Source organism: Panulirus ornatus, chromosome 3, assembly GCF_036320965.1.
Source record: "Panulirus ornatus isolate Po-2019 chromosome 3, ASM3632096v1, whole genome shotgun sequence".
In the NCBI taxonomy this organism is placed as follows: Eukaryota; Metazoa; Arthropoda; class Malacostraca; order Decapoda; family Palinuridae; genus Panulirus; species Panulirus ornatus.
Window position 1 is genome coordinate 31298682 of NC_092226.1, and position 16063 is coordinate 31314744.

At 41.7% G+C, this 16063-nt stretch overlaps 1 protein-coding gene across 3 annotated transcripts in view; it reads right to left on the minus strand.

Moving 5' to 3' along the window:
* LOC139761894 (RNA-binding protein 45) overlaps positions 1-16063 on the minus strand; it is a 112156-nt gene that overhangs the window by 51622 nt on the left and 44471 nt on the right. For all 3 annotated transcript variants that reach the window (XM_071686502.1, XM_071686483.1, XM_071686491.1), the window contains exons 6-7: positions 15124-15257; positions 11207-11454 (exon numbers count right to left, since the gene is read on the minus strand). In XM_071686502.1, the coding sequence (XP_071542603.1) occupies positions 11207-11454; positions 15124-15257 (382 nt within the window). The remainder of the gene's footprint in view (positions 1-11206; positions 11455-15123; positions 15258-16063) is intronic.

Sequence of the window (16063 nt, forward strand, 5' to 3'; positions counted from 1 at the left end):
CAAACCATTTCAATACATCCTCTTCTGCTCTCTCAACCACACTCATTTTATTACCACACATCTCTCTTACCCTATTATTACTTACTCGATCAAACCACACCACATATTGTCCTCAAACATCTCATTTCCAGCACATCCACCCTCCTCCGCACAACTCTATTTATAGCCCATGCCTTGCAACCATATAACATTGTTGGAACCACAATTCCCTCAAACATACCCATTTTTGCTTTCGAAGATAATGTTCTCGACTTCCACGCATTCTTCAACGCTCCCAGAACTTTCACCCCCTCCCCCACCCTATGATTCACTTCCGCTTCCATGGTTCCATCCGCTGCCAAATCCACTCCCAGATATCTAAAACACTTTACTTCCTCCAGTTTTTCTCCATTCAAACTTACCTCCCAATTGACTTGTCCCTCAACCCTACTGTACCTAATAACCTTGCTCTTATTCACATTTACTCTCAGCTTTCTTCTTTCACACACTTTACCAAACTCAGTCACTAGCTTCTGCAGTTTCTCACATGAATCAACCACCAGCGCTGTATCATCAGCGAACAACAACTGACTCGCTTCCCAAGCTCTCTCATCCACAACAGACTGCATACTTACCCATCTTTCCAAAACTCTTGCATTTACCTCACTAACAACCCCATCCATAAACAAATTAAACAATCATGGAAACATCACACACCCCTGCCGCAAACCTACATTCACTGAGAACCAATCACTTTCCTCTCTTCCTACACGTACACATGCCTTACGTCCTTGATAAAAACTTTTCACTGCTTCTAACAACTTGCCTCCCACACCATACATTCTTAATACCTTCCACAGAGCATCTCTGTCATTTCTATCATATCCCTTCTCCAGATCCTTAAATGCTACATACAAATCCATTTGCTTTTCTAAGTATTTCTCACACACATTTGTCCAAGCAAACACCTGATCCACACATCCTCTACCACTTCTGAAACCACACTGCTCTTCCCCAGTCTGATGCTCTGTACATGCCTTCACCCTCTCAATCAATACCCTACCATATAATTTACCAGAAACACTCAACAAACTTATACCTCGGTAATTTGAGCACTCACTTTTATCCCCTTTGCCTTTGTACAATGGCACTATGCAAGCATTCTGCCAATCCTCAGGCACCTCACCATGAGTCATACATACATTAAATAACCTTGCCAACCAGTCAACAATACAGTCACCCCCTTTTTTAATAAATTCCACTGCAATACCATCCAAACCTGCTGCCTTGCCGGCTTTCATCTTCCACAATGCTTTTACTACCTCTTCTCTGTTTACCAAATCATTCTCCCTAACCCTCTCACTTTGCACACCACCTCGACCAAAACACCCTATATCTGCTACTCTATCATCAAATACATTCAACAGACCCTCAAAATATTCACTCCATCTTATTCTCACATCACCACTACTTGTTATCACCTCCCCATTAGCCCCCTTCACTGAAGTTCCCATTTGTCCCCGTGTCTTACGCACTTTATTTACCTCCTTCCAAAACATCTTTTTATTCTCCCTAAAATTTAATGATACTCTTTCACCCCAACTCTCATTTGCCCTCTTTTTCACCTCTTGCACCTTTCTCTTGACCTCCTGCCTCTTTCTTTTATACATCTCCCAGTCATTTGCATTATTTCCCTGCAAAAATTGTCCAAATGCCGCTCTCTTCTCTTTCACTAATAATCTTACTTCTTCATCCCACCACTCACTACCCTTTCTTATCTGCCCACCTCCCACGCTTCTTATGCCACAAGCATCTTTTGCGCAAGCCATCACTGCTTCCCTAAATACATCCCATTCCTCCACCACTCCCGTTACCTCCTTTGTTCTCACCTTTTTCCATTCTGTACTCAGTCTCTCCTGGTACTTCCTCACACAAGTCTCCTTCCCAAGCTCATTTACTCTCACCACTCTTTTCACCCCAACATTCTCTCTTCTTTACTGAAAACCTCTACAAATCTTCACCTTAGCCTCCACAAGATAATGATCAGACATCCCTCTAGTTGCACCTCTCAGCACATTAACATCCAGTCTCTCTTTCGGGCACCTATCAATTAACACGTAATCCAATAACGCTCTCTGGCCATCTCTCCTAGTTACATACGTATACTTATGTATATCTCTCTTTTTAAACCAGGTATACCCAATCACCAGTCCATTTTCAGCACATAAATCTACAAGCTCTTCACTATTTCCATTTACAACACTGAACACCCCATGTACACCAATTATTCTCTCAACTGCCACATTACTCACCTTTGCATTCAAATCACCCATCACTATAACCTGGTCTTGTGCATCAAAACTACTAACACACTCACTCAGCTGCTCCCAAAACATTTGCCTCTCATGATCTTTCTTCTCATGCCCAGGTACATAAGCACCAATAATCACCCATCTCTCTCCATCAACTTTCAGTTTTACCCATATCAATCTAGAGTTTACTTTCTTACACTCTATCACATACTTCCACCACTCCTGTTTCAGTAGTGCTACTCCTTCCCTTGCTCTTGTCCTCTCACTAACCCCTGACTTTACTCCCAAGACATTCCTAAACCACTCTTCCCTTTTATCCTTGAGCTTTGTTTCACTCAGAGCCAAAACATCCAGGTTCCTTTCCTCAAACATACTACCTATCTTTCCTTTTTTCTCATCTTGGTTACATCCACACACATTTAGATACCCCAATCTGAGCCTTCGAGGAGGATGAGCACTCCCTGCGTGACTCCTTCTGTTTCCCCTTTCAGAAAGTTAAAATACAAGGAGGGGAGGGTTTCCAGCCCCCCTCTGCTCCCGTCCCCTTTAGTCGCCTTCTACAACATGTGAGGAATGTGTGGGAAGTATTCTTTCTCCCCTATCCCTGGGGATAGGGGAGAAAATACTCTACTATAAATATTACATAATCATGAAAGAGCTTGTCATAAGTGTAGGGGAAGCTAGGAGTGTGGAGATGCCGGGGGTGAGGGATGCTAGGTGATGATTATTACTTCTCTTGAAGCACTGTTCACTGTCCTCACCATCAATCTGTTTTAAAAACTTACAAGATGAGAGCTTGAGTAAAAATTTATCTATATTTATTATACTTAATCACTGTTTCCTGCATTAGCGAGGTAGCGCAAGGAAACAGACAAAGAATGGCACAACCCTCACATACACACACACATATATATATATATACATAAATGCCCATGCATAAATATACATTTCAACGTATACATACATAAACATTTTTATTCATCTATTTTGCTTTGTCGCTGTCTCCCATGTCTGCGAGGTAGCGCAAGGAAACAGACGAAAGAAATGGCCCAACCCACCCCCATACACATGTACATACATACACGTCCACACACGCAAATATACATACCTATACATCTCAATGTACACATATATATACACACACAGACACATACATATATACCTATGCACACAATTCACACTGTCTGCCTTTATTCATTCCCATCGCCACCTCGCCACACATGGAATACCATCCCCCTCCCCCTCATGTGTGCGAGGTAGCGCTAGGAAAAGACAACAAAGTCCCCATTTGTTCACACTCAGTCTCTAGCTGTCATGCAATAATGCCCGAAACCACAGCTCCCTTTCCACATCCAGGCCCCACAAAACTTTCCATGGTTTACCCCAGATGCTTTACATGCCCTGATTCAATCCACTGACAGCACGTCAAACCCAGTATACCACATCGATCCAATTCACTCTATTCCTTGCCCGCCTTTCACCCTCCTGCATGTTCAGGCCCCGATCACTCAAAATCTTTTTCACTCCATCTTTCCACCTCCAATTTGGTCTCCCACTTCTCCTTGTTCCCTCCACCTCCGACACATATATCCTCTTGGTCAATCTTTCCTCACTCATTCTCTCCATGTGCCCAAACCATTTCAAAACACCCTCTTCTGCTCTCTCAACCATGCTCTTTTTATTTCCACACATCTCTCTTACCCTTACATTACTTACTCGATCAAACCACCTCACACCACACATTGTCCTCAAACATCTCATTTCCAGCACATCCACCCTCCTGCGCACAACTCTATCCATAGCCCACGCCTTGCAACCATACAACATTGTTGGAATCACTATTCTTTCAAACATACCCATTTTTGCTTTCTGAGATAATGTTCTCGACTTCCAAACATTCTTCAAGGCTCCCAGGATTTTCACCCCCTCCCCCACCCTATGATTCGCTTCCACTTCCATGGTTCCACTCATCCAGTGGTGATTCATTGAACATTACATGACGTAAAGTTCAACATCAAGTTGGTTGAATTACAAAAGCACTGTGATGACATACATTATGTATCAAATGGTGAACATTATGTAATGTTACATATTGGTCTAACTAAAGTAGTAGTGCGTTGACATACATTATGCATTCAATGATGAATATTAAGTAAAGTAAAGTTACATACTTGATGAACTGTAGTAATACTGCTTTAACATATGTAATGAATTTAATGGTGAACACTAAGTAATGAATAATTTTACAGTTGCATTATATTAGTATAGTAGTTGACATACAAGTAACTAAAAGAAAATAATACTATTTGCTTGCTTAGCTGTACATTATTCATTCATTATTTATGAAATTCACAGTAGTATGCATATGACAATTCTTATATCTGTACAACGACTGGATGGTGCAAGGTGACTGTGGTGACCAGGTGCAAGGTGATTGTGATGACCAACATCAGTCAGGTGACTGCCCCTCTGACTCATAGGGAAACTGTTACAGAGTTGCTGTGGTAAGCTGGGTCACAGCTTCAACAGTCAGAGGGCTGAAGGATATGTCATTGCCACATTGTTTACACTGAGGTGACTGCAGTTTTGGCAAAAGCCTCTCAAAAGACTTTCATAGAGTTATGGGCTCACCAGTTCATTGATAAGGTATCTAATATGTACATCCCCTTTACAATCAAATTTACTGGAGGTAACACTATTGTGAGATGATGGTAGGTCCAACCAGGTGTAATCCATGTATCAAGCCAGGTTGGGGAGGAAGGGGAAAAAGAGAAAGAATTTTGGTCAACAAGGAGAAAAAGAGAAAGAATTTTGGTCAACATGTTGACCTACTTTATCTTGGAACAATATGGACTGGTGTTTACGTTTGACACCACAAATGACACTCTCATATGTCTTAGAAGCCATAGCTAGGGTTAAATCTAAGCAAAATAAGCTATGAATCTCACAGAATTGCGGTATCACCAACAAGTGCAGTGTAAAAAATGTAAGTAAGCGCACCCTTCACACAATGCCATCTGTGGCCGCCCAGTAAACTAGTCTAGTGGCTGCGGTAATTTCAAGTTACCTCACGTAATACTGTCTGGACTAAAAGAGGTGCCAAACCATCAGTTGCCGGAAATTTGGTGGTGTACCTGTATATGCTGTCTGCATTAACCATGTTCTCAATAAATATCTTCTATGCGTCCACCACTCTTACACAAAAGTATTTCTTTATAACTATATTTACAAGTTTCTTACCTAATTTCATGGTATGTCCTCGGGTTGTTCTATCCCTTTATCCCTCAAAGAAATGTCCACTCTCCACTTTGATGATTTCTTTTAAAAACTCAGTCTTATCTCTTCCAAGGTGGATAAATTTAAAGCCACCAGCCTTTCCCTATAATAAACTCTCTTATGGTACCATCTTTGATGCCCTAATCTGAATGGAGAAATATTGGAGGGAGTGAAGTGTTTTAGATATCTGGGAGGGGACATAAAAGTGAATGAAACCAAGAAAGCAGAAGTGAGTCACAGGGTGGGGGAAAAGGGCAGAGGTTTTGGAAGCAATGAAGAATGTGGAAGAAGAGAACGTTATCTTGGAGAGCAAAAATGAGTATGTTTAAAGGAATAGTAGTTCCAACAATATTATATGGTTGCAACACATGGGTTACAGCTAGGGTCGTAAGGAGGAGGGTGGATGTGTTGGAAATCAAATTTTTGATAACATGTGGTGTGAGGTGGTTTCATCAAGTATGTAATGAAAGGGTAAGAGGGATATATGGAAATAAAAGAGTGTGTGGTTGAGAGAGCAGAAGATGGTGTGTTAAAATGATTTGGACGTATGGAGAGTGAGGAAAGATTGACAAAGAGGATATATGTGTCAGAGGTGGAGGGAACAAGGAGAAGCAGGAGACATAAGTGGATGTGGAAGGATGAAATGAAAAAGATTTTGAGCGATCTGGGCTTGAACATAGAGGAGGGTGAGAGGTGTGCAAGGTGTAGAGTGAATTGGAAAGATGTAGTATACAGGGGTCAATGTGTTGTCAATGGACTGAACTAGGGCATATGAAATGTCTGGCGAAAACCATGGAAAGGTTTGTGGGGCCTGGATGTGGATAGGGATCTACGGTTTCGGTGCACTGCACATGACAGCTATACATTTCAACTTATATATACACAGACATATACATATATACACGTACATATTGATCCCTGGGGATAGGGGAGAAAGAATACTTCCTACGCATTCCTCACGTGTCGTAGAAGGCAACTAAAGGGGACGGGAGCGGGGGGCCAGAAACCCTCCCCTCCTTGTATTTTAACTTTCTAAAAGGGGAAACAGAAGAAGGAGTCACGCGAGGAGTGCTCATCCTCCTCGAAGGCTCAGATTGGGGTGTCTAAATGTGTGTGGATGTAACCAAGATGAGAGAAAAGAAGAGATAGGTAGTATGTTTGAGGAAAGGAACCTGGATGTTTTGGCTCTGAGTGAAACGAAGCTCAAGGGTAAAAGGGAAGAGTGGTTTGGGAATGTCTTGGGAGTAAAGTCAGGGGTTAGTGAGAGGACAAGAGCAAGGGAAGGAGTAGCACTACTCCTGAATCAGGAGTTGTGGGAATATGTGATAGAGTGTAAGAAAGTAAATTCTAGATTGATATGGGTAAAACTGAAAGTTGATGGAGAGAGATGGGTGATTATTGGTGCATATGCACCTGGGCATGAGAAGAAAGATCATGAGAGGCAAGTGTTTTGGGAGCAGCTGAATGAGTGTGTCAGTGGTTTTGATGCACAAGACCGGGTTATAGTGATGGAAGATTTGAATGCAAAAGTGAGTAATGTGGCAGTTGAGGGAATAATTGGTATACATGGAGTGTTCAGTGTTGTAAATGGAAATGGTGAAGAGCTTGTAGATTTATGTGCTGAAAAAGGACTAGTGATTGGGAATACCTGGTTTAAAAAGAGAGATATACATAAGTATATGTATGTAACTAGGAGAGATGGCCAGAGAGCATTATTGGATTATGTGTTAATTGATAGACGCACGAAAGAGAGACTTTTGGATGTTAATGTGCTGAGAGGTGCAACTGGAGGGATGTCTGATCATTATCTTGTGGAGGCGAAGGTGAAGATTTGTGGGGGTTTTCAGAAAAGAAGAGAGAATGTTGGGGTGAAGAGAGTGGTGAGAGTAAGTGAGCTTGGGAAGGAGACTTGTGTGAGGAAGTACCAGGAGAGACTGAGTACAGAATGGAAAAAGGTGAGAACAAAGGAGGTAAGGGGAGTGGGGGAGGAATGGGATGTATTTAGGGAAGTAGTGATGGCTTGCGCAAAAGATGCTTGTGGCATGAGAAGCGTGGGAGGTGGGTTGATTTGAAAAGGTAGTGAGTGGTGGGATGAACAAGTAAGATTATTAGCGAAAGAGAAGAGAGAGGCATTTGAATGATTTTTGCAGGGAAAAAATGCAAATGAGTGGGAGAGGTATAAAAGAAAGAGGCAGGAGGTCAAGAGAAAGGTGCAAGAGGTGAAAAAGAGGGCAAATGAGAGTTGGGGTGAGAGATTATCATTAAATTTCAGGGAGAATAAAAAGATGTTCTGGAAGGAGGTAAATAAAGTGCGTAAGACAAGGGAGCAAATGGGAACTTCAGTGAAGGGGGCTAATGGGGAGGTGATAACAAGTAGTGGTGATGTGAAAAGGAGATGGAGTGAGTATTTTGAAGGTTTGTTGAATGTGTTTGATGATAGAGTGGCAGATATAGGGTGTTTTGGTCGAGGTGGTGTGCAAAGTGAGAGGGTTAGGGAAAATGATTTGGTAAATAGAGAAGAGGTAGTAAAAGCTTTACGGAAGATGAAAGCCGGCAAAGCAGCAGGTTTGGATGGTATTGCAGTGGAATTTATTAAAAAAGGGGGTGACTAAATTGTTGACTGGTTGGTAAGGTTATTTAATGTATGTATGATTCATGGTGAGGTGCCTGAGGATTGGCGGAATGCTTGCATAGTGCCATTGTACAAAGGCAAAGGGGATAAGAGTGAGTGCTCAAATTACAGAGGTATAAGTTTGTTGAGTATTCCTGGTAAATCATATGGGAGGGTATTCATTAAGAGGGTGAAGGTGTGTACAGAGCATCAGATTGGGGAAGAACAGTGTGGTTTCAGAAGTGGTACAGGATGTGTGGATCAGGTGTTTGCTTTGAAGAATGTGAGAAATACTTAGAAAAAGAAATGGATTTGTATGTAGCATTTATGGATCTGGAGAAGGCATATGATAGAGTTGATAGAGATGCTCTGTGGAAGGTTTTTAGAATATATGGTGTGGGAGGCAAGTTGTTAGAAGCAGTGAAAAGTTTTTATCGAGGATGTAAGGCATGTGTACGTGCAGGAAGAGAGGAAAGTGATTGGTTCTCAGTGAATGTAGGTTTGCGGCAGGGGTGTGTGATGTCTCCATGGTTGTTTAATTTGTTTATGGATGGGGTTGTTAGGGAGGTGAATGCAAGAGTTTTGGAAAGAGGGGCAAGTATGCAGTCTGTTGTGGATGAGAGAGCTTGGGAAGTGAGTCAGTTGGTGTTCGCTGATGATACAGCGCTGGTGGCTGATTCATGTAAGAAACTGCAGAAGCTGGTGACTGAGTTTGGTAAAGTGTGTGAAAGAAGAAAGTTAAGAGTAAATGTGAATAAGAGCAAGGTTATTAGGTACAGTAGGGTTGAGGGTCAAGTCAATTGGGAGGTAAGTTTGAATGGAGTAAAACTGGAGGAAGTAAAGTGTTTTAGATATCTGGGAGAGGATCTGGCAGCGGATGGAACCATGGAAGCAGAAGTGAATCATAGGGTGGGGGAGGGGGCGAAAATTCTGGGAGCCTTGAAGAATGTTTGGAAGTCGAGAACATTATCTCGGAAAGCAAAAATGGGTATGTTTGAAGGAATAGTGGTTCCAACAATGTTGTATGGTTGCGAGGCGTGGGCTATGGATAGAGTTGTGCGCAGGAGGGTGGATGTGCTGGAAATGAGATGTTTGAGGACAATATGTGGTGTGAGGTGGTTTGATCTAGTAAGTAATGTAAGGGTAAGAGAGATGTGTGGAAATAAAAAGTGTGTGGTTGAGAGGGCAGAAGAGGGTGTTTTGAAATGGTTTGGTCACATGGAGAGAATGAGTGGGGAAAGATTGACCAAGAGGATATATGTGTCAGAGGTTGAGGGAACGAGGAGAAGTGGGAGACCAAATTGGAGGTGGAAGGATGGAGTGAAAAAAGATTTTGAGTGATCGGGGCCTGAACATGCGTGAAAGGCGTGCAAGGAATAGAGTGAATTGGAACGATGTGGTATACCGAGGTCGATGTGCTGTCAATGATTGGACCAGGGCATGTGAAGCGTCTGGGGTAAACCATGTAAAGTGTGTGGGGCCTGGATGTGGAAAGGGAGCTGTGGTTTCAGTGCATTATTACACGACAGCTAGAGACTGAGTGTGAACGAATGGGGCCTTTGGTGTCTTTCCTAGCGCTACCTCGCACACATGAGGGGGGAGGGGGTTGTTATTCCATGTGTGGCAGGGTGGCGATGGGAACAAATAAAGGCAGACAGTATGAATTATGTACATGTGTATATATGTATATGTCTGTGTGTGTATATATATGTGTACATTGAGATGTATAGGTATGTATATTTGCGTGTGTGGACATGTATGTATATACATGTGTATGTGGGCGGGTTGGGCCATTCTTTCGTCTGTTTCCTTGCGCTACCTCGCTAACACGGGAGACAGCGACAAAGCAAAATAATAATAAAAAAAAAAATATTCGTAATTGCTGCCTTCCTCAGTTCTTGTCGCCACCCCACCACACATGAAATAGCATCTCCCCCCCTCCAGTGAGGTAGCACCAGGAAAAGCACTCGTTCACACTCTGTCTCTAGCTGTCATGTGTAATGCACTGAAACTACAGCTCCCTTTCCACATCCAGGGCCCACACACCTTTCCATGGTTTACCCCAGAAGCATCACATGCCCTGGTTCAATCCATTGACAGCATCAACCCTAGTATACCATATCATTCCACTTCACTCTATTCCTTGTACGCCTTTCACCCTCCTGTATGTTCAGGCCCCGGTCACTCAAAATCTTTTCCTGAACATGCAGGGGAGTGAAAGGTGTGCAAGGAATAGAGTGAATTGGAACGTCGTGGTACACTGGGGTCAACATACTGTCAATGGATTGAACCAGGGAATGTGAAGCGTATGAGGTAAACCATGGAAAGTTCTGTGGGGACTGGATGTGGAAAGGGAGCTGTGGTTTCAGTGCATTACACATGACAGCTGGAGATTGAGCGTGAACAAATGTGGCCTTTGTTGTCTTTTTCTGGCACTACCTCGTGACTGCATGGGGGGAGGGGGGCGCCGTGTCACGTGTGGCAGGGTGGCGACGGGAATAGATGGGGGCAGCAAGAATGAGTGTGTACATGTGTATACATGTATATGTCTGTGTATGTAAATGCATGTATACATTGAAATGTACAGGCATGTATATAAGCATGTGTGGGTGTTGATGTATATACATGTGTATGTGGGTAGATTGGGCCATTCTTTCGTATGCATCCTTGCACTACCTTGCAAATGCAGGAGACAGCAAATAAGTATAATGAAATAAATAAATGAAAACATATATATTAAAGCAGCAAGTAAGAATATGTACATGTGTATATATGTATATGTCTGTGTATGTATATACATGTGTATTTGGGTAGGTTGGACCATTCTTTTGTCTGTTTCCTTGCGCTACTTTGCTAATGTGGGAGACAACAACTAAGTATAATAAATATAAATATGTGTATATGATTAGATGGGTCTTTCTTCATTGGTCTCCTTGCACTACCTCGCTAACGTGAAAAATGGCAATCAAGTATAATAAAAAATCAGCAATTGCATCTTTACAATGAGGATAAATATTAGAACACAAACCTTGATTTAGCCCAGCGGCTTGTATGAGAGATGTGGCCTGAGCAATGGTTTCGGCTAACTGTGCCAAGTTCTGCTGAATATTGCTGTTTGGCTGTCCACCAGATAAAGACTGTGGTGCTACACTCAAACCACCCGGAGGACTTCCTCCCATAGTCCCATTGTGTGGGGCAATGGCACCTGTTACACCTCGAGGTAGACCTGCAAATGGTGGACCTCCTGGGGCACCTGGCATCATAGGTGGTGGGCCTCTGCAATGAGTACAGTGCTCAGCAACATCAGCAAAGAAGAAAAAACAAATTCAATCAAACCTTAAAAAGTAAAACCTCACAAATGAGTAATCACAGATAAAAGAAATCTAGTATGGCAGGGAATGCAAAGGGAATGAACTATGAAGTGGAAGAGTGGGTGGAGTGAAAATGGAAATAATGAATGCAAGTTATGGGAGGGCATGGAAGGAGGCATGGTATGGACGGGAATGAGGGAATTATTGGGAAGAGGAAAAGAGGGATGCGCATTTCTGTTATCACTAATTGTATGGGAGGGTGTTACAAAGCATGGATGGAATGGATCAAGATACAGCATGGATGAAAGAAAAGATTGGGATTGTGAAGTATGCATAGGTTTGAGTATATGTGCCTGTGAATATGAATTCATGACTGTATGAAATAAGGATGAAATGAAGCTTTTCTGGAGAAATTTGAATGACTGTATAAATGGTTTTGAGAATGAGAGAAACATGGTCATATTGGTATTGTGTGATATAAATGCAAAAGTGGGATATGATGAAATTAGTGAGATAGTAGACAAATGGGGAGTGCCTAGAGTAAATGAAAATGGAAGTTTTTTCATACATATCTGGCATTTCCTGCATTAGTGAGGTAACGTTAAGAACATAGGACTGAGCCTTATAGGGAACATCCTCACTTGGCTCCTTTCTCTGTTCCTTTTTTTGGAAAAGAAGGATGGAAGTTATCTTGTGATATTTGTGCTGAGATGGGTATATTCCTTGCAAACACCTTTTTTCTGCACAAGATGATCCACAGACATACATGGATGATGAATAATGGAAGAGAAAAGCAAAAGGCTTTGACAAACTATGGCAGTTTATGAAACACTGAGAAAGGCCATGTGAGATGCTAGAGTTGTGAGAGAATTCTTTGGAGACTGACCATTTTGTTGTTCTTGTGGGAATGAGGATCGGGAAGAAGTGGAGGTATGGTTTAAGGAAGAATGGAGAGGTGTTGCCAAGCAAGAAGATGAATCAGAAAAAATGCAGGGAGAAGTATGAAAGGACGGTATCTGAAAGATAGAGGTGCAGTGAATGTAGGAATGCAGTCATGTGTGAATGGTGTTAAAAATGTTTGGAGAAACACTATAAAATGTTGTAGAATCAGCATTTGGATACAAGGTAGTAAAAAGGGCAATGCATGGTTGACAGAAGTGATCAGAAATGCCGTGAGAGAGAATAAAAAGACTTATGGTAAATTGCTCAATAGGAATGCATCAGTGGAAGTTCGGCAAAGGAGGGAACAAGACTGCATACTTGCCCCTCTCCAAAATTCTTGCATTCACCCCCCTAACAATCCCATCCATAAACAAATTAAACAACCATGGTGGCATCAAGCACACCTGCCGCAAACCGACATTTACTGAGAACCAATCACTTTCCTCTCTTCCTACTCATACACATGCCTTACATCCTCGATAAAAACTTTTCACTGCTTCTAACAACTTGCCTCCCACACCATATATTCTTAATACCTTCCATAGAGCATCTCTATCAACTCTTATCATATGCCTTCTCCAGTTCCATAAATGCTACATACAAATCCATTTGCTTCTCTAAGTATTTCTCACATACATTCTTCAAAGCAAACACCTGATCCACACATTCTCTACCACTTCTGAAACCAGACTGCTCTTCCCCAATCTGATGTTCTGTACATGCCTTCACCCTCTCAGTCAATACCCTCTCAAATAATTTCCCAGTAATACTCAACAAACTTATACCTCTGTAATTTGAGCACTCACCTTTATCCATGGAGACATCACACACCCCTGCCGCAAACCTACATTCACTGAGAACCAATCACATTCCTCTCTTCCTACACGTACACATGCCTTACATCCTCGATAAAAACTTTTCACTGCTTCTAACAACTTGCCTCCCACACCATATATTCTTAATACCTTCCACAGAGCATCTCTATCAACTCTATCATATGCCTTCTCCAGATCCATAAATGCTACATACAAATCCATTTGCTTTTCTAAGTACTTTTCACATACATTCTTCAAAGCAAACACCTGATCCACACATCCTCTACCACTTCTGAAACCACACTGCTCTTCCCCAATCTGATGCTCTGTAATTTGTTTATGGATGGGGTTGTTAGGGAGGTGAATGCAAGAGTTTTGGAAAGAGGGGCAAGTATGAAGTCTGTTGGGGATGAGAGAGCTTGGGAAGTCAGTCAGTTGTTGTTCGCTGATGATACAGCGCTGGTGGCTGATTCATGTGAGAAACTGCAGAGGCAGGTGACTGAGTTTGGTAAAGTGTGTGAAAGAAGAAAGTTAAGAGTAAATGTGAATAAGAGCAAGGTTATTAGGTACAGTAGGGTTGAGGGTCAAGTCAATTGGGAGGTGAGTTTGAATGGAGAAAAACTGGAGGAAGTGAAGTGTTTTAGATATCTGGGAGTGGATCTGGCAGCGGATGGAACCATGGAAGCGGAAGTGGATCATAGGGTGGGGGAGGGGGCGAAAATTCTGGGAGCCTTGAAGAATGTGTGGAAGTCGAGAACATTATCTCGGAAAGCAAAAATGGGTATGTTTGAAGGAATAGTGGTTCCAACAATGTTGTATGGTTGCGAGGCGTGGGCTATGGATAGAGTGGTGCGCAGGAGGATGGATGTGCTGGAAATGAGATGTTTGAGGACAATGTGTGGTGTGAGGTGGTTTGATCGAGTAAGTAACGTAAGGGTAAGAGAGATGTGTGGAAATAAAAAGAGCGTGGTTGAGAGAGCAGAAGAGGGTGTTTTGAAATGGTTCGGGCACATGTAGAGAATGAGTGAGGAAAGATTGACCAAGAGAATATATGTGTCGGAGGTGGAGGGAACAAGGAGAAGTGGGAGACCAAATTGGAGGTGGAAAGATGGAGTGAAAAAGATTTTGAGTGATCGGGGCCTGAACATGCAGGAGGGTGAAAGGAGGGCAAGGAATAGAGTGAATTGGAGCGATGTGGTATACCGGGGTTGACGTGCTGTCAGTGGATTGAATCAAGGCATGTGAAGCGTCTGAGGTAAACCATGGAAAGCTGTGTAGGTATGTGTATTTGTGTGTGTGGACGTATGTATATACATGTGTATGGGGGTGGGTTGGGCCATTTCTTTCGTCTGTTTCCTTGCGCTACCTCGCAAACACGGGAGACAGCGAAAAAAAAAAAAAAAAAAAAATAAATAAAAAATAAAAAATAAAAAAAATATAAAACATATGTGTTTTCCTGGCACTACCTCACTGAAGCAGAGGGTAGTGATGCTGTTTCCTGTGGGACGGGGTAGCACCAGGAATGGATGAAGGCAAGCAAGTATGAATATGTACGTGTATATATGTATGTCTGTGTATGCATATATTGAAATGTATGCGTACATGTGCGTGTTTGGGCATGCATGTATATACGAGTGGATGGGCCATTCCTTCTCTGTTTTCTGGCACTACCTCGCTGATGAGGGAAACAGGGATCAAGTATAATATATAACATAAAAACATAACTTTCCCTTTACTATCATTCTAATGTCTGCACATTTTCATTTTCATGAAGCATTACAAACTAAGTTTATGCATCACAAACATCCTTCTCTCCTATAAATTTCAATGCAGATACCTAAATGTATGAAATCATATCATAACTGTTATAAACTTACGGAGGCATGTCATGGTGGGAATCAAACTTGACAATCAGCCGCTGACCAGGTGGATACTCAAATCCATGAAGTTTCTCCTTAGCATATGTTGCAGACTGAGTATTGCTATAGACCACAGCAGCAACTCCTCGTGCCTGATAATGAAGGATCTTTTTAATCATGCCAAGTCATCTTATTGTGCATAAGTACAAAACGTATTACAAAATGTGTAAGCAACTTTGGCACTGGTTCAACTGTCCTCAGTCACACAAGAAAGCATAAATAAGGGAGAAATGTTTGTCTTCCTTGACCATGATCAACCATATCCTCAAACTTTGTACTGTTCTTTAGATTTCTCAACTTTTTTTTAATTTGAGCTTATTTTCCACCTTATAATCTTGTACATTTTATGCATATAGAGCAATTTCACAATTCTTAATTATTGGTGCATTTATGTGTGGCTGTTTCATTTTCTTACCAAACAACATGCAAAATTCTTAAGCAGTAGTTTTTAAGTACAGCAGTAGGGGCTAAGGCACCTCAAGTTATGGAAATGACTAAACACTCAAAATAATGTCCAGATGCTCTGTGCTTCAACCACCAGTAATGATGTTCATTATATTTAGGAACATTATATTTTCATAGAACAAATAAAAATCAAATGCAAAGAAATTACTAATCTCCCAGAGAACTCCCAGTAATTATTCTTATTCATAGATCAACACCTCAAACTTTCATATGTATAATGGAGATATCTGGTAAAGAAGACACCTTATTTCCCCCTCATATACTAATTAGTTTTTCTTCAGCAAACAAGTTTCATTCTACCATTTATAGAAATATGCAGTGAACTAAGACAGCTTTACCTACTAAGAGACATTAATGTTTCCTATAATGCACTAATCATATCAAATGCTTGGTTTAGACCAGTTTATGCTAAGAAATATCAACTGTCAACACT